General features: G+C 44.8%; 1 protein-coding gene across 7 annotated transcripts in view; it reads right to left on the bottom strand.

Annotated features, from left to right (window-relative positions):
- BGAL17 (beta-galactosidase 17) overlaps nt 1-19168 on the bottom strand; it is an 85683-nt gene that overhangs the window by 20554 nt on the left and 45961 nt on the right. For all 7 annotated transcript variants that reach the window (XM_086506406.1, XM_086506407.1, XM_086506404.1 and 4 more), the window contains 2 exons: nt 18769-18843; nt 18168-18317 (listed from right to left, as the gene is read on the bottom strand). In XM_086506406.1, coding sequence (XP_086362532.1) covers nt 18168-18317; nt 18769-18843 — 225 coding nt within the window. The remainder of the gene's footprint in view (nt 1-18167; nt 18318-18768; nt 18844-19168) is intronic.

Raw genomic sequence — 19168 nt, 5'->3', positions numbered from 1 at the left:
CCAAAACGGCGAAACGGCCGAAACATTTCGACGAAACAGGCGAAACGAGTCGACTTTTTTTTTTGGCCCCCTTTTGACCAGTTGACCTTAAACCACCCATTTGGGGATTTTTAAAGCCAGGCCGCTTCACAAAATCGATACCTTGTTTACTCGTGACTCAAGTCTCACATCCAAATTTTGGTATTTCACATGTTTTGACAGGTCAATGTATAATTATAGGTACATACCTGTAAAACAAAACATGTGTGTCGCTTTCTTTGAGCCCCGAAACGAAACGTTTCAGAAACCTCGAAACTTGTTGTTGTTGTAGAAGGGATTAGATCCTCCGTGGAAGAAGAATCTCTCTGAGCTCTGATACCATTGTTACAAGCTTGGGTACTACAAGTGAGAAACCAATACCAACACATGAACAGAAACTTCAAAATCGTTGAACTTTACTAGAGAGAGAGAGAGAGAGAGAGAGAGAGAGAGAGAGAGAAGTTGACACGGCACGGTGGAGTTCCGTGCCCAGAAGCATTACCCCAAAAATTGGCGCCCCTTTAAGTATTTCTTTATTATTGCTCAAAGCAAAGTACAACTCCCGAGGGTCCTCTACGACCGGATGCTCTACAAAGTGAGGCCCCAAGGGTCCTTATAAACAGTACAAGGGATGCCCAAAAGTAGAGCCCTAGAAAGCTTCAATTCAAAAGCACTTCTTCTCAAAAGCATCTGCTCCCAAAAGATAGCGCTAGGATCTCCCAAAAGCAACCAGCGTAATTTGCGGAAATCCATACAGCTTGCCATATGGAACCTTCAACCAACAGTGCAAAACGCGGAAATTCCGTATTGTCTTGCCATGTTATGGTTCATACGGACTGCCACGTGGCATGTCAATGCATTTTACAAAAATCCTTCTCAGAGTTCAAGCTTTTGATTTTTAGGATTTTAGGCCCCTCGGCCGATGCTCCATAAGTTCTTTCAGTTGGTTGGCTCAGTTTCTCTTGTCCACTCGGCCATTTCTCTTCCAATTGGGCATGCCACGTCATCACTTTGTGACAAAGAGGGATACATCCTGAGGCAAGACCATGCTGCAAATATGCCTACTTTGAAGGTTTCATCAAGGAAGCTTGGGTAGAAAGAGAATTTATAGTCATGCCAGGTTTGAGGACTGGCAAGCTTCTTCGTTAGGGAGGCCACCATGTCAAGGCACTATCTTTGAGAAAGGAGGTGACTCGCAGCAACTTGGGTTCTTCTGTAAAGTTACCGTTGCTAAACAGGATGTCGAACTGTTGAAGGAATTTCAAGAGCATTGCGAGAATCTTGCACACGTGAAAAGGTGAAAAATTTTAACTGTAGCACCAACATCCTTCAAGGATTTTGGACCAGAATCTGCCACCGAAGGTAATGAGTAATAATAGTAGTGATGATGGTGCCCATCTGATGAATAGGAGGGTGGAGGAGTAGCAGTAGGTGGTGGTGGGACATAGACTGGAGGTGCACAAGGCAAAAATAGTGGCGCTTCAGAAGCTACATGTGGTCGTTCTCCAACTGAGAGATATCTCCAGAGCTATCACAAACTGGAGCGCACATGAACAATCAATAAGCTGAAAAATAAATAGACTTTCAACCAAGATAGACAAGGGAGAAGGAGGGGGGGGGGAGATTGCTCTTGTTTTCAGCTGTACGGGCAGCGCTGCTCATAAAATTTCTCTTATTTTATTAAGTGGACAGCCGGTCACTTAATATAAAAAATTGTGAACATGTTAAAAAACTCAGTGAAACTTATAAGTTAGGAACAAATGCTTGCACTGACACATTCCAGGCGTCCCCCGATGCAATTCTCAGGCACAGATGCAAACATAGATTCCTCGTAGAAAAGCATTTGCTTTCCCGGAATTATCCCACTTTTTAGGAAAAGCTTCTCAGAACCCATCTTTATTCTTGTACCTGCGTCTTTACAGGTAAAACCTTTTCCAGCTGAGATTTCCTCCCACACCAAATGATATTCCTTATCCGATGCTCCGGTCACCCGTCATGTGAGGCATCACGAATGCCCACTTCCCGGTCTCTTCCACCGGACTAATGGAACACTCCTTCACAATGCTTAATGTCCCATTCCTAATGCCTTCTTTCAGCTCGAGTAGATCTACAGTTCAAGTGTACACATTTAAATATCCTAATTTCAATAAATAGAAATTATTTTTAAAAATATGAAAATAGTCCATTTAGCAACATCCCTCTGGATTCTAGATAGTTGTCCATCTGTAGTGCTTGTTCGTATCCTTCTAGAATTTGGGGATAAGATGCTAATTCTTGCTCGATCATCCACTGAGCATCTAAAGTAAAATAGTTCTTGAACTTCACAATAAAGTTCCATGTAATCTTTCAAGACTTTAGTGGCCGCTCCTGATGATGAATAATCTGCTCCGATTAGAGTATTTCTTCCGTTTCCTCAACCTTAGGAGGTTTCTCCACAATACGCTAACTTGGAGGCAGTCCCACATATGGTCGGAGTAAACTAACATGGAAAGCGTTATGGATCCTCCAAGTAGGCGGTAGCTCTAATCAGAATGTCACATCATTCACTTGGTCAATTATCTTGAACGATCCATAATAACGATTGGAAAGTTTTACCACTTTCCCTTTATGAGTCATTTGTTTCTTTAGTCTTGCCTTCTTTAACTTAAGTTCAATTGACCGACTGTTTAGTCCAAATTCCTTTTGTTCTTGTCCACAGCTTTCTTATGTTTTTCTGAGAGCGTAATATTGCTCTCTTAACTTGCCCATAGACAGTGTCCATATCTTGACAAGCTCATCCGGTGCAAATATCTTATCCTTAGTTAAAAGGATCGGTGGAAGCAAAGGCTTACCATGAAGAATCTCAAAGGATACCTTCCCCATAGACAAATGTGCGGTATTGTTATACACGTACTCGACAAGGGGGAAATACTTCTCCCAGTCAGACTATCTGTCCGACACATAGGATTTCAGCATATCCAATACTATGGAATTGGCGATCTCACTCTGCCCATCCGTTTGGAGATGGTATGTAGAAGAAAAATTCAACTTCGTGCCAAGGTTATCAAACAAAGCACGCCAAAAAATTCTTGTAATGCGAGGATCTCAATCACTCACGATAGACTTAGGAAAGCTCATATGGTGTAAACTGTGTCGACACTCTATACGCACTTCTATAAACCCACAAACACTTTTCCAATTCCAAGTCCCACTCTTTAGGATGCTCTCTAGCGTACTTTGATAGCATCTTCACAATTTGACCATTGCAGTTTTCAACCAGCCCATTGCATTGTGGGTAGTAAAGAGAAGAATGCCTATGCTGAATTAGCAGCAACAAGTTTTCCCCTAAAACCTGGTCCACGATCAGAAATGATAACCATAGGAGCTCCAAACCTGCAACACACATGTTCATACAAAAAAGAGGCCACTCTTCCCGCTGTTACATCTTTTACCGCTCTTGCCTCCACCCATTTGTTAAATAGTCCATAGCCACAAGGATATACCTTTTGCCATTCATTGTTGGTTCTTGGCATTAGACCTACAGCATCCACTCCCCATTTTGCAAATGCATCAAAAGACATTATAGCTTTTTGAGGCTCGGCCAAAAGCTTTCGATTTGCAAACACTTGGCATTCATGGCATGACTTGCACCAAAAATAAGCATCTCTCATCATAGAGGGCCAACAGTAACTGCTCTCAAAATATGAAACACAACCTGATCCTTGCCTTGATGGCATGTTTCTTCATGGCAGTGCTCCAAAATCAAGCCTATTTCTTCTTTGTACGGCACTTTTCTCAAAATGCTATCCTTGCCATAAAGCATGAGATCCTCACCTACCAATGTGTAGTTTCTCGCTTTTGCAACTATTCTCTTACGCCGAACCTTTGACATGCCCTCTCGACATTGCCCTTTACCAAGAAATACTTCTACATCTTGCAATGATTCCCTTCCTGCATACAAGGCTTCCTTGACCTTTAAAGGAGCTACCAAGGCATCCAACTTGTCCCTAGCCAACTCATCAGCTTCTTTATTCTACTCACGAGGAACATGCTTAAACTGTATCTTCTCAAACTCATGCAAAAGCTTCTTGATGCCATAGAATCACTTCTTCAAATTGTCTTTCTTCACATTCCACAAACCAAGCAATTGATTCATGACTAGCAACGCATCCCCTTTTGCAATGACCCTCTTCAATCCAAACTCAACACACTGCTTCAACCCAAGGAAAAGCGTAAGGTACTCCACCTCATTGTTGCTTTCAGCTTCACCAAGATCGTAAGCTCTAGAAAAGATTACAGTGCCTTTTGGGTTCTTAATGACTACCTGTAGCAAGCTACAGTGTCACTTTCATAGAACACACAGTTAGTACAGTTGGTCTAGGCTGGTTCACACTGGACGGACTCTCTGGGTTGGGTAGTGACACGTGGCAGCAGGGATACAGACGGTGATCTAGTGGACATCGTGGCCAGGTCACCACCACTCAGTTTGGGGATAGATTTAGATAGCTGACATTTATGAGCCGTTGGTGGCTCTTTATGGTTGTACATATGAGTAGCTGTGGGGTCATGATCATGATCTTCTTCATATATGGTCCAGCGTGACCGTCGTCGTCTAGAGTAGCGAGTCTATACATAGCACGTCTTCACCATCCCTGCACATCTGAGCCTCGACACCCCCATTGTACCTGTGAGTCCTGGGTTGGAGCTCAGTGTGCTACCACGCCAGAGTCTGTATCGGTTCTTTGAGATAGTCGAGCCATATTATGTTCTGGTTTGCTGTTGTGTCTCTGTGAGATCAGTTGTTATCTTTTGTTCCTTTGTCTGTTTTGAGTGAGATTGGCGTGCACATTGCACTGAGGAGCACCCACTGTAGAGAGCACGGCTCATTATCCGCGCTACAGGTGCTCTCATTTTTGGCACGCCCGGTGGGACCTCAACTAAAGTCTCACTCTCTGTTGAGGTACAACTCAAGGAGCTACCTGGTTTTTACCTAGCTTCACCTACTTTGCCTTGCACTGTGCAGCCTGCTGGTCTGGTCCTCTCTCGCCCTAGTCCAACCAACTCTCGTCCTGGTCTAGGGCTTCCTCGTCCCTGGTCTAGTCCCTCCTCGTCCCTGGTCCCCAGCCAGGTGGTCTAGTCACTCGCCCTAGTCTAGTAGAGTCTAGACCTGTGTTCAGCCAGTTAAGGATCTTCTTGCCCAAAGTTTGGTTGGGTTTGTGGTCACTGCATGACACATACAAGGCGGTCATTGGAGCGTCAAAGCGCACTACTAAGTCCTCTGAAGTACTACAACAGAAGGCGTCATGTCACAAAGTGATGACGTGGCGGACAACAGAAACCCTAATTTCTGCCAAAAACCCTAAAATTCTTGCAAACCCTAATTTCTGCCACAAAACCCTAATTTCCAGAAATCGCGGAGGCTATTAAAAAGAAAAAAAACAAATTGAAATGATGAGCGACGCGAATTTTGCTTTTTTTTATATAAAAAAAAGAAAAGACTCTAGAGAGAGAGAGAGGACTACTGCTTTTGATTTTAAAAGCTTTTGGGGCTCTGCTTTTGGGCATCCCTTGTAACCTTTAAATTAGTGGTGAGGGTCTCACTTCTCAGAGCATCTGGACGCAGAGTCTGAGAGTGAAACCCTAGCCACTCTCTTGTACTTTGATCTGATTAATATAAAAAGAAATACCGAAAGGGGCGCCAGTCTTTGGAGCCAATATCTCTAGGCACGGAACTCCGCCGGGCCAGTGCAAATCTATTGTGATTTGTGAATTGTTTTGAAGTGGTTATTTGGTGCTGTCGCGGTTGATTCTTGACTTGGAGTGTCCAAGTCTGTTACAGTGGTATCAGAGCACGGCCAATTTCTCTGCTACGGGAAATCCGATCCCCGAATTTTTTTTCCGCGGCACCTATGGCTTCGGGCAATGATCAGTCGACTCCCTCTGCATCTGGAGATGCGGGCTGAGATCACAACGAAGATTCAGACAGAGAGTATGGCCCGCCTCGGCCTACTCAGGCGGAGCAAAGAGACATGGAGCGTCGTCAATTGATTGGCGATGCAACAAAGATGATGCTCAATTTTGCCAAGGACCCGAAGATGGCAAAATATATGAACCAGACCTCTTTGGAAGAGGTACAGATGGAGTGGCGGAGAACCACAACACCACTCCCGAAACCCGCTCTCAAGAAATCTTCTGCCTCCAAGAAATATACGGAGAAGGAACTAGAGAATGTGGTTGATGCACGGATTGCTCAGCTTTTTGACGCGCAAAAGAAAGCCAAAAAGCACGGCAAAAAGCAGAAGAAAAGCAGTGACTTTCCAGGTTATTTGGGTCGTCAGTCGCCTTTTAACAAGGCAAAGAAACAGAAGAAGCGTGTTCGATTTGAAGGAGTACCCAGTTCTTCTTCTTCTTCTTCTGACAGTTCTTCTAGCTCCTCGGATTCAAGCGAAGAAGACAGAAAAAGCAAAAAGCGAAGCAAGAAACAAAGCTTCGGAAAGGGCAAGAAAAAGGCTACATCTCGCCCAGAGACTGACAGTTCTACTGAGGACTCGTCTACAGACAGCTCAGATTCCGATGACGGAAAGTTTTATGCGAACAAGAAGAATTTTTACAAAGCCAACCAGTATGACTTTCTCGAAGATAAAAGCAAGAAAGTCCGAGAGTTTAAGGAAGGTGGCCACTCGATCAAGTTTGATACTTTTCAGGATACTCAGATGCTTCGAAGGCTTTGTCTTTTATACAGCAGTTTGACATCGCTTTCGCGGGAGGACGCTATTCAGAGCACTCCAAGATTCGGAGAGCTGCCTCTTATTTTAAGGGGAATGCTCGCACTTGGTGGTCCACTTTTCTATTAAGCAAGACTGTGCCAGTTACATGGCTGAAATTCAAGAGGCTTTTTATTTCTTCTTGGTTGACTCAAGAGTTTGAGCGAGATATACGAGCTGCTTGGAACCATCTTCGGATGACCAAGAGCGATACAATAAATACTTACTGTGAAAGATTCTGGAGCTCTTTTCTACCCGCCTCTTCATTCAAGAAGATCTCGTTCAGAGAACAGATTGAACGGTTTACCTTGGGTCTACCTACAGAGATCCGAGATCACTGCTTGGAATAGAAGTCGGCTTCTATTTAGGAGTTGATGAGTCATGCGAAGCGGGACTTTGCCATTCACTCTAGCAACCTGACCTACCCCACAGATAAGGCCATGACACAACGAGCCGAACAGACTTCTCGGAATGAAAGTAGAAAGAAAAAGAGCAACCCAGAGAAAAAGGATGCACGACCCAAGCTTACTCCTGAGGAGAGAGCTCGCTTCATCAGAGAGGGGAAGTGCTTTGGATGCGGGGAACATGGACATATCTCCGCGAAGTGTCCTAAAAAGGCACAGAAAGAACAGAATGATAAAGACGACGACAGGCCTGAGAGTTCGAGAGCCGCTGAGGAATGTGGCAGAAAAGGAAGATAGAAAAGCAGAAGTGGTACCACATGGCGTGGGACCTGCACTGAATCTAATGAATGAAAGTACAAACTTTGCCGCTTTTGGGGCAAAGTGAAGGACCAGGAAGCTCTTTTGAAGGAGCCAAGGCCAACTTCTTTTCACTTGGAATTGGTGGCTCGATTTGGAATTACGCCCAACAGACTGACGCCACAGGCGGAGGTAGTTCGATTGGCACCCGGATGGGATGTTGCCATTACACTGAGCATTGGCAAACTTTGTTTGCAATGAAAGGGGTGTTCAGGGCACGCGAGTGACGTTCTACTCAAGATCCCTTGGTACCACAAGAACTACGTCGTGGTTGACTACCGGGCCGAGAAAGCGACTTTGATAAATGAAGGGCTTGGAGATTGTACTTGATGAACTTCAGTTTCTTACTCATTCTTTTGGGAGAGAACTGAACGCTGGATAAAGGTTGAATATGTTTTGACCTGATCAAAAGAACGCCAAGATTTTTCTCCACACTCATGTCGATTGCTTTTCAGAGGGCCTGAAGATCAAACCATTGATCTGATACTTGGAAGCACACAACCGAATCGGCCACCTCACCGTGTGAGCCGAGTACAGAATCAAAAGATTATGAACCCAGTGAAAGACCTCTTGGAAAAGGGTCTTGTCCAGCCTAGCACTTCACCGTATTGCTCTCTAGTGTTGTTGGTTTTGAAGAAAGACGGATCTTGGAGAATGTGCATCGATTATAGCGCTCTCAACAAAATCACCATCAAGAACAGATTTCGGATTCCTAGGATCGATGATATACTCGACAGGTTACAGGGATCCTCGTGCTTTAGCAGGATTGACTTGAAGAGTGGATATCATCAGATCAGAATAGTGCCGGGAGACGTCTACAAGACAGCTTTTCGGACGACTTTTGGGTTATTTGAGTTTTTGGTAAGCCTTTTGGCTTAACCAATGCTCCTGCGACATTTAACCAGATGATGGACAGGATTTTTTGAGAGTACAGGCTATTTGTTGACACTTTCTTTGACGACATCATTGTTTTCTCCAAGAATGAGACAGAACACAGAGATCATCTACTTCAAATCTTTCAGGCATTACGAGATCACACGTTAGTGATTAATGCAAAGAAAAGTGAATTTTTCCTACCAGAGATACACTTTTTGGGACACATTGTGTCAGCAGCACAGCAAGAGTGCAAATGGACCCGGCCAAGATAGAGACTATCCGTGATTGGCCCAATTTGAGGAATGTCCATGAAGTTAGAAGCTTCTTGGGAATGTGTTCGTACTACAGGTGGTTCATGCGAAAGTTTGCAGAGATTGCTTCCCCTTTTGCATACCTTGACACAGAAAGGAGTACCTTTTTCGTGGGGACCCACAGAGGTGACTGCCTTTCGGACATTGAAAGAGAAATTGACTACGCGACCTATTTTGACTTTGCCGGACTTGCAGAAGTCATTTGAAGTATATTGTGATGCTTGTGGTCGTAGTCTGGGTGCGGTCTTGATGCAAGAAGGCCATGTCATAGCTTACGAGAGCCGTTTGTTCTCTAGGCCGGAGATGACAACACAGATTTATGAGAAAGAGCTTTTGGTGATTATCCATGCTCTTACTCAGTGGCGGCATTACCTACTCGGAGCGGATTTTACTGTCTTTACAGACCATCAGAGTTTGCGCTACTTCTTGTCACAGAAGCAGTTTTCGGAAAAGCAGATGCGGTGGGCGAACATCTTGTCACAGTGCCACTTCCAGATTGTCCATGTGAGGGACAGAAGAATGTGGTGGCAGATGCTTTGTCTCGGAAACCGTTGGTTCTGGCTATTTCCGCGATTCATCATAGGAGCTTCGAGGATATGGTCGATCAGTATGCCACAGATACAGATTTTGCAGATATTTTTCACACGGATACGGGATGGGGAGACAGTAGCTGGATACTCCCTTCGAGAAGGCTACTTGATGAAAAAGACTATGTTGTGCGTTACACAGCCGTTGAGGGAAAAGGTTATGACTGAATGCCACTGTCCACCTTTTACGGGTCACCGCGGCATTGCTACCACCATTAAGGGGGTAGAGAAATACTTCTTTGGGCCGAGACTCAAAAAGGATGTGGAAGAGTTTGTGCGCAGTTGCTTGGTATGCCAGAAGGTCAAGTTTGACAGGCATAAGGCACAGGGATTGTTACAGCCTTTACCCATACCCACCCGCCCCTGTGAAATGGATTTCATTTTTTTGATCTCCCGAGAACACAGAATGATCACGATGATTTTCCGATTACATGGCACGTCTGAGACGATTGTCTTCGACAGAGACCCCAGATTTATGAGTTTGTTTTGGAAGGCAATTTGGGAGAACATTGGCACGCGGTTGCAGTTCTCATCATCGTTCCACTTGCAGACTGACGGGCAATTTGAGATTGCCAATTCAGTGATTTTAGATTTATTGAAGTCTTGTATCTCGCATAAGAAGACTCAATGGGAAAAGAACTCACCTTTGGTGGAATTTGCCTACAATAACACGATACACTCTTCGACGGGGAAGACGCCATGTGTGATTGTTGAAAGTGCTGCGAAGGTTCCATTCTTCCTGAGCACGAAAGATTAGAAATTTGAAGCGGATGAATATTCGCGAGGTTTGGATATGGCTTTTGCCAAGGTTCGCGATACTTTGCAGGAGTCTCAAGAACGACAGAAAAAGGCAGCGGATCGCCATCGTTGCGACTTGAAATTGAAGGAGGATGATTGGGTGCTCTTACGTTTTGAGAAGGCACGCCTACGAAAGAAAAAGGGAAAGGAGAGGCTTTTTCCAAAGCTTAGTACGCAATACTACGGACCTTTCCAGATCACTGACAAGATAAATGATGTCTCCTTCCGATTGAAATTGCCAAATACTTGGGGGATTCACAATGCATTGCATGTGAGTCTCTTGAACCCTGTTAAGGGTGATGTGCCTGATGATGGGGAGCCTGATGAGCAACCCGCAGTGGAAGAAAACGAGGAGATCCTTGTTCCTGAACAGATTTTGGCACATAATGATACGAAGAAAGGTAAAGTCCGAAGGCAGTTCTTGGTTTAGTTCAAGAACTTTCCTACATTTGATGCGCAGTGGATGGAGGAGGAGGACCTAGCAGATACTCCTCGGATTGTGAAACTTTACCTCGATCTTTTGGTTTAGCATAGTCTACTCCAAACGGAACCCAGAAACTCGGCCAAGGCTTGGCCGAAGATCTGGTGCAATGGGATGCACAAGAGGGGAGTTACTCCGCTCCTTTGTCAACAGATGCCTCGATTTTGATACTAAAGTCACTGATGTCTCTTTGAGCTTCAGGGATACTAAGAGCTGACAGTATTCTGCTAGATGACTTTATGAAATGGAATTCCTGATTATGATAATGATTTGTTCTTGACTTCTTGTGAGTGCAGGAACTGATAGACGAAATGACTGCAACATTTTGGTCTGATTGATCTCGAATAGACATGGTTGCAATAGGGGTTAGTCAATCGGACATCGATGAGGTCCCGATTGGACCTAGATGTGATTGCTAGCTACATTGCCGATAAATCATGGTCTAAGATCCGAATGAATGTTGAATGTCATGTGATGTCCTATGATGTCTGGTGATGTCCTGTGATGTCGTGTGATGTGACTCGATTTCGTACATGTGCTAGATGTGTGTTCCTAGTACGTAGGTACTAACAGTCAGTGTCTGCTAAGACGGTTTATGGCTTTTGTCGGTTTTGCAGGCGTAATCGCGGTCGATTACAATGATTTCAAGAGGGGGGTATGTCACAAAGTGATGACGTGGCGGATAGCAGAAACCCTAAAATTCCTGCAAACCCTAATTTCTGCCAGAAACCCTAATTTTCGGAAATCGCGGAAGCTATAAAAATATTATTAAAAAAAAAAAAAGGAAATGATGAGCGACGCGAATTTTGCTTTTTTTTATATAAAAAAAAGAAAAGACTCTCTAAAGAGAGAGAGAGGACTACTGCTTTTGATTTTAAAAGCTTTTGGGGCTCTGCTTTTGGGCATCCCTTGTAACCTTTAAATTAGTGGTGAGGGCCTCACTTCTCAGAGCATCTGGACGCAGAGTCTGAGAGTGAAACCCTAGCCACTCTCTTGTACTTTGATCTGATTAATATAAAAAGAAATACCGAAAGGGGCGCCAGTCTTTGGAGCCAATATCTCTAGGCACGGAACTCCGCCGGGCCAATGCAAATCTATTGTGATCTCTGAATTGTTTTGAAGTGGTTATTTGGTGCTGTCGCGGTTGATTCTTGACTTGGAGTGTCCAAGTCTGTTACACGTCAACCCTTGGTACCTGGTAGAAGTCCACCAACCTCATCACCCATACCTCCACATACAGCCTCATCCATTCCTCCATCAGGTTCTACATCTTCCAGGTCACCTTCCCCAGTGAAGCTCTCCCCCATTTTGTTATAGCAAGCTATTGAGCAACAGGCTCTTGAGCAAGAGGCCATGGAGGCATTGATCAGTGTGTTGGCCAAGGTAAACATCAAGTTTCTACCTTCAAGGGACTCTCCTCAGAAGATGCAGACGACCATGCAAGGAGGTTTGTATCTCTCTATAAGGATTGCTACTATATCAAGGGATTGCGGCAAATACAGCAAAGTCTAGGTCCTTCTCTCCAACAAGGGCTAGCACCTACATCTAACATGGTTTCACCCTCTGACCATCAAAACCCGATGCCACCTCTGCTGACAACACCTCCTATCTCTGTAGTCAAAGTCACTTTTCTCGCACGATAGTCGACCACGGCGTTGTTCTTATGGTACCAAGGAATTCCCAAGAGGACATCACAACCTTCCAAGGGCATTATGTAGAAGTCCTCATGCCCCAAATACCCTTGAGAATGCAACCGAAGTTTGCCAATGACAAGTGTAATGGCTACGTCCCTGCCGGGTGCCGCTAGAACTGCCGCTGCTAGTGGTCCCATCCAATCGGGTGTGATCTCGAGCCGCGCCGCCAATTCAGGTGAAATGAAGTTGGCCTTGGCTCCTCCATCAAAAAAGATCAAGGCTTCTTGGTCTTTCACTTTGCCCCATGCTCGGCAAAGTTCTGTACTCTCGTCCATCGTGCTTGGGTCAGTACCCACGCAATCTGGAACCAGTCATGTTTTCATCTTGCCTTTTCGTCCACGTTCCTCAACTCCTTTCGAACCCTCTGGCTTGTCTTCATCCTTGTCACTTTGTTCTTTCAGTGCCTTCTTAGGGCACTTCGCGGAGATGTGCCCAGTTTCTCCGCATCCAAAGCACTTCCCATCTTTGATGTAAAGAGCTCTATCTCAAGAAGTGAGTTTGGGTTGTACATCCTTTTCTTTCTTTTCTGGGTTGCTCTTCCTCTTTCTACTTATTGTTCGAAGTCTGTTCAGTCCTTTGCGTCATGATTTCATCCGTGGGGTAGGTCAAACTACCTGAGTGAATGGCAAAACCCCGTCTCGCATGACTCATCAGTTCCTGAATGGAATCTGACTTTTACTCTAAGCAGTGATCTCGGATCTCTGTAGGAAGTCCCAAGGTAAACCCCTCAATCTATTCCTTGAACAAGATCTTCTTAAATGAAGAGGCTGGTAGAAAAGAGCTCCAGAATCTCTCGCAATATGCGTCCAATGTATCCTTCTTGGTCATCCGAAGATGGTTCCAAGCAGTTCGTATGTCGCGTTCGTACTCTCGAGTCAACCAAGAAGAAATAAAAAGCCTTTTAAATTTCAGCCATTTAACTGGCGCCGTCTTGTTCAATAGAAGCGTGGACCACCAAGTTCGAGCATTTCCCTTAAAGTAAGAGGTGGCCCTCCGAATCTTGGAGTGCTCTGAGTAACGCCCTCCAGAGAAAGCTATGTCAAATTGTTGTATGAAAGCCAAAGCCTTTAAAGCATCTCTATAACCAGAAAACGTGTCGAATTTAATTGAATGTCCACCTTCCTTAAACTCTCGCACTTTCTTGCTTTTATCTTCCAAAAAGTCATACTAGTTGGCTTTATAAAAATTCTTCTTCTTTGCATAAAAACTGTTGTCGTCAGAGTCCGAACTATCCGAAGACAAGTCCTCTGTAGAACGATCAACAACTGAGCGAGATTTAGTCTTCTTTGCCTTTTTCTTGCCCTTTCCGAAGCTTTGCTTTTTCCTTCGCTTTTTGCCTTTTTTGTCTTCTTCGCTCGAGTCAGAGGAGCTAGAAGAACTCGAAGAAGAAGAAGAAGAATTGGGTACTGCTTCAAATCGAACACGCTTCTTCTGCTTTCTTGCCGATGCAAATGTAAACTGACGACCCAAATAACCCGGGAAGTCAGTTCCTTTCTTCTGCTTTTTGTCGTGCTTTTCTACTTTGTTCTGCGCGTCAAAAAGCTAAGAAATCTGTGCATCAACCACCTCTTCTAATTCTTGCTTTGTATACATCCCTGGAGTAGGAGGTTCCTTGAGTGCCAGTTTGAGGGGTGGTTCTGTGGTTTGCCAGCACTGAGAGTGCACATCGTGGAAGGAGGTCTGGCTCATAATTTTTGCAAATTTCGGGTCCTTCACAAAATTTAGCATCATCTTTGTTGCATCGTTGATCAATCGTCCACGTCCATCTCTTCGAGCTCCACCTGAGTAGGCCGAGGCGGGCCATACTCCTCGCGTGAATCCTCTTCGTGATTTCTTCACGCATTTCCGGATGCAGAGGAAGTCGACTGATCTCTGTCTGAAGCCATAAGTGCCGCGTAAAAAGGATCGGATTTCCCGGTAGGAAAGAAATCGGCCGCGCTCTGATACCACTGTAACAAACTTAGATACTCCAAGTCGAGATTCTACCGCGACACCACAAGAATTCACTTCAAAATAATTCACAGTTCGCAATTGATTCAACACTGAACCGGCGGAGTTCCGTGCCTAGAGATATTGGCCCCAAAGACTGACGCCCCTTTTGGTATTTCTTTTTGTATTAATCTGCAACTCAAAGTACAAGGGAGTGGGAGGCTCTCACTCTCAGACTCTGCGTCCAGATGCTCTGAGAAGTGGGAGGCCTGCCTACACTTATAAAGGGTTTACAAGGGATGCCAAAAGCAGAGCCCCAAAAGCTGTTCCAAAAGCATTACCAAAATAAAGCATCTCCTCTCACTTGCTTAGTGGAAATAAAGCAAGGCTTTAAAAATTAAATCTCTCTCTCTCTCTCTTGTGTAGCTATTGCGTAGCCAAAAGCTGGCCCAAAAATGCTTTTCCGTACGCTGCTTCCGCGAATGGCGTCGCAAAACGCGACATCCGTACAGCTAATCACGTCAACAGCTCGAGGGCAGTACAGCAGTGCCACGTCAGCATTCTGCAGAAACCTGCCACGTCAACCTTTTTCCCCGAGATTGTCCATGCCAAGGGAAAGGTGTGTGTGTGTGTATTGGGTAACCACGTCACTAGTTTGTGACAGATCTGCCTAGCTCAATGGCTCTATCAATCAACGTACCTCTAGTGTGGGTGGGCTCTAAGCTCTACTGTGATGACTGCTCCTCTGGCTCTCCCCTGGCTAGTGTGAAGAAATATGTGATCCGTCTCTCAGACTCTTCCCCCCCCCCCCGATGTCCTCAGCAAGCTCTCCCTAAATCTGTGCAGCTCTAGTAGGAACAATCCGAGGCATCTCTGATCCTCGTATCTCATGACTCTAGAAAATGGTCCAAAACCCTCTCTGAACAGACAGTGGAAGCGGCCTCGTATCTCATAGTACACCGGACAATGACATGTGTACTGCAGCTCTGTCTCTGGCTCTAAGCGACATATGTGACATATCATAGCCCCTATGGTACCCCTCGAAATCGGCCAATCTCGATCTGGAGCTGATGTGAGGATGTGAGGATCTGCCCAATACCGCATCGTACCCCATGAGATAAGTGTGTATCCATGTATGCAGGCCTAGTCACAAAACCGTCCTCTGTAAGTTGGAGAAGATGCTCTCTGTAAAGGGCAATCTTCGTGCCCAACTCCTGTGTCGGTTGTATCCATGTGCTCCTAGTATCTAGCTACATCAGATCCTCGCGTATGAGTCTCGTGATCTCTATCCGTGTGAGAGACAAGGAGGGTGCATCCAAGGAGTAATGAAACGGAGGCAATCTATCCATGCTAAAACCATGTGACTGATACCATGTTGTCATCTGTCCATATCAACACACTGTATCGCCTTGTAGCGCTAGTTGTCGAGATGACTCCAGGGCAAGCCAAGCATATATGTCTCTAGGGAGGTCAAGATACTGATCAAGTCAATGCCTCAACCACGATGGGGGAAGGGGGGGGGGGTTAGCTCGGCTCGGATAATCTCATGCGGCACTAAGGCCTTTGCCCGAATCATCCGAGCAATCATAGAGACCAAAGGCCTCTCCATATATCTCCATCCATTTGTGCTGCCAGATCTCCCATGATGGTCTACTGAGGGTCACCATACCTGAACTCTGTAGAGCATAGCTGAAGTCACTAGAGGGCCAAAAAGCCAAAGCTTTGTTCGCGGTTCCTATAACTGAACCTACGAACACATCCTCTCTAGTCCTCCCAAGGCTGCATAGGCTCTCGTCAGTCTAGTCTCTATTGCTCTCCTTAATGAAAACACCGGTCCACTAAAAACTACCCCAAGATAGGTATATGCATCTGTGTACTCCTAAGTCTCCTGGCCATACGTAAATGTGGATGTTGACCTCCTGATCCACTGTGATGTGGTGTTGAACACCATACCCTTGGTTTTCCCAAGGTTGACAGACAATCCACTGTCACGAGCAAATGTGTGCAAAGCATAGTAACAGGGAATGGCCGTTTTCAAGTCTCCGTTCCCCATTTCCGTTTCAAGTTCCCGTTCCGAATCCCCGTTCCGTGAGTACCTGTAAAACAGGGAATGGCGTTTTATGGCAGTTGCCGTTCCGCGTTCCCCGTTCCGGATTCCCGTTCCTGGTAACTATGGTGCAAAGCATATAAATGATGTTGCATCCCCTCTGGAAAGTCAGAAATCAACACAACATCATCAACATATAGTAACAACGGAATCCATGTCCCTGCTAATCAAAAAGACTCAATGGGGAAAACTTTGCCTTTGGTGGAATTCGCCTACAATAACACGGTTCACTCACCCTGCTAGTTGAGCCCCTCTGTCTCCCTGACGCTCTACATAGTCTGAAAACTCATCCACATACATCCCAAAAAGAGTCGGAGATAGGGGGCATCCCTGCTTCACTCCAATAGTGGAGTGGACCATGTCAGACATTCCCTCAGTAGTGCGTACCCACCCATCACCATCCTGTATAAAGCAAAAATACCCCATATCAGCTCTATAGGCACACCCATGTCTTGTAGTCTGCGTACAAGTCTGGCTCTCGGTACTGTGTCAAAAGCTTTGTGGAAATCCACAAAACTACAATAGATCCTCTTGCCATGATGTCTACCCTCCTCAATAATAGCTCTGAGTGTCAGAATCTGGTCAAGAGTGGAGAAACCTCTCCTGAATCCTACCTACCCTGGTGCTCATATGCCTTCTTGCTCTACCCATCTACTCAGCTCCTCCTCAAGATGTACAATGAGGGCTAGATCACGAGATGGGAGGAGGAAAGATCCATGCTGATGGAATTTCTCAAGCTATGGCTTGATTATCGTTACAGCAAGGCTGTTATTGAACTTGGTCAATTCCATTTCTCTGCATGGATTGGCAAGGATGATTGATCGTTCATTTATAGAATTGTACCTGCCTATGATTATACATATACGATATGTTTGCACATCATTTCAGACAAGCACCGCTTGTATTAAGTTACAGCAAGGCTGTCCACCCATTACGATGTTCCTCAATTAATGTGCAAGTATTGCAGCATCTCTACATAAGCAAGCACGACTTGAATTTGTAACAACAGGGATGTGAATGGCTTAGGAAGCATATTCTATAGCTGACAGGAACGTCTATTGGCTATGAGCTTATCAATTCCATCCTGTTTATTCTTTTGGCAAAACTATGTGATGCAAGGCTTCAATTTAGGCATATTGCATTGAGACTTCTAGCCCGTAGTGCCATCTAGGCACACCCTAAACCATGGTGAGCGCCAAAGTTGCAAGAAAGCCTCTCGACGCTCCCGCATGCGGTAGGAGCTGCCCTGAAGTCTCTCAAACTAACCCCTGAGTGTATGAATTGAATAGAAAATAATGTCTCTCCCTCTAAAATCCTCGAATGCTCCGACATCCAATCGTAAAGAGCCATTGCAATTCCATACCGCAAGCTTTAGGTTGGTCCCATGGGTCTCACACTGTCATGCAGTGCGTCTGTCAAGGGCTACCACTTTGCCTCCTCTATAGAAGGGGAGTTGAGGAACGTAAAGAGAGAGGAGACGAACGTAAAGTGCAGCTTGACGTCAGCGATGTACAAAGGGAATTGACAATAATTTTTAAAACGTTGGTGTCTTTTAGCGCATTTTCTAATGAGGTGCCTTCTCTCTCACATTCATCCACACAAACATGCGCACACACTATATCATGACATGGTGCCTCTAACCCCGTTTCCATATTGGACCGATGGGTGTTCCAGTTGTAAGAGCTTTGTGGTAACTATGATCACAGTGGATCTCCCCTAAAATGTTGGCCAAACAATCAAAATTGCTGTGTCTCAAGAACAACATGCCATTCTTGGTTTTAACTTAAATAAATTGTTACATTTCCCTAATGAGGTAATCTATGGCAGAGCAAGCACTGTTTTCAGGTTAGAAACCAGCTTACTAGAATTTGCAATTTGGAACCTGGCGAAGCTGCGTGAGCAGGAAGATACAAAGTAGGGTTTGACCAACGTTCCATAACCCCAACATAGCAAGGCTGGGCATTGTTTGGCATGCCACTACTCCAGATAAAAACTTGTGCCCTGTCATGTAACTGCACATCAAAGCTCCCGTTGTTAAAATTGTAAAGCTCAACAGCAATCAACTTAACTCTGAATCTAACTAGTAATATGTCTATTTAATGCAGAACATTATACACTCTTCAATGTTCATCAAACAATGCTTGTACCATACTAAGTTTACTCCTGTTTGCAACAAAAACAGAGTACACAAGGAAGCAGTAGATCCACAAGTGAGCAGGTTTGGCAAAGATTAAACCCCTATCCTCTTTATAATCCTAAATACCGACATAGAATTTGAATGTCAAAGAGAACACGTTGTATAAACACTGGCAGAAGGTACTATTAACAAGCATAGATTAAGTATACAACAATACATCCTCATGAGAAGCATCTACATGAAGTAAGAACACACAATATCCATGTTCACACTGTTAAGGGAACACCACCATTTTCTCTTGAGAACAAGATTAAACACGTATTCACCTTGGGTACTGAAAGAGAGCTGCCTGGCTTAGTGTGTGCTGGTAATACAGTCTCATATAAAAGAAACCCAGATATCTGTACAATGCTTTGAACAAAAAAAAGGTAAATTTAGCATCTGTGTGAATATTCTCGTTTTGATCATTAAAGGAATAGGCAAAACTTCAACAAAGGTAGAACATGATGCCAAAATGGGAAGCCTCTCCAGAGCTGAGAACTCTTTGCAACAACTTGATAGAGGTGCCGATGCCCTTCAAACAGACTGAATAGAGTACATTGAAACAGGCTGGAACCTTTGGAGCAGTTAAGTGTATAACTTCAAGTGGTTAACATCAATCTCTCAAAAAAAGGTAGTGCTTCTTTCACTGACAGTCCCCCGACTCTGACTTGAGAAACAAACACA

Source organism: Adiantum capillus-veneris, chromosome 29 (assembly GCF_014529385.1).
Source record: "Adiantum capillus-veneris isolate H3 chromosome 29, ASM1452938v2, whole genome shotgun sequence".
NCBI classification, from domain to species: Eukaryota; Viridiplantae; Streptophyta; class Polypodiopsida; order Polypodiales; family Pteridaceae; genus Adiantum; species Adiantum capillus-veneris.
This window is presented reverse-complemented; position numbering and strand designations above follow the sequence as displayed.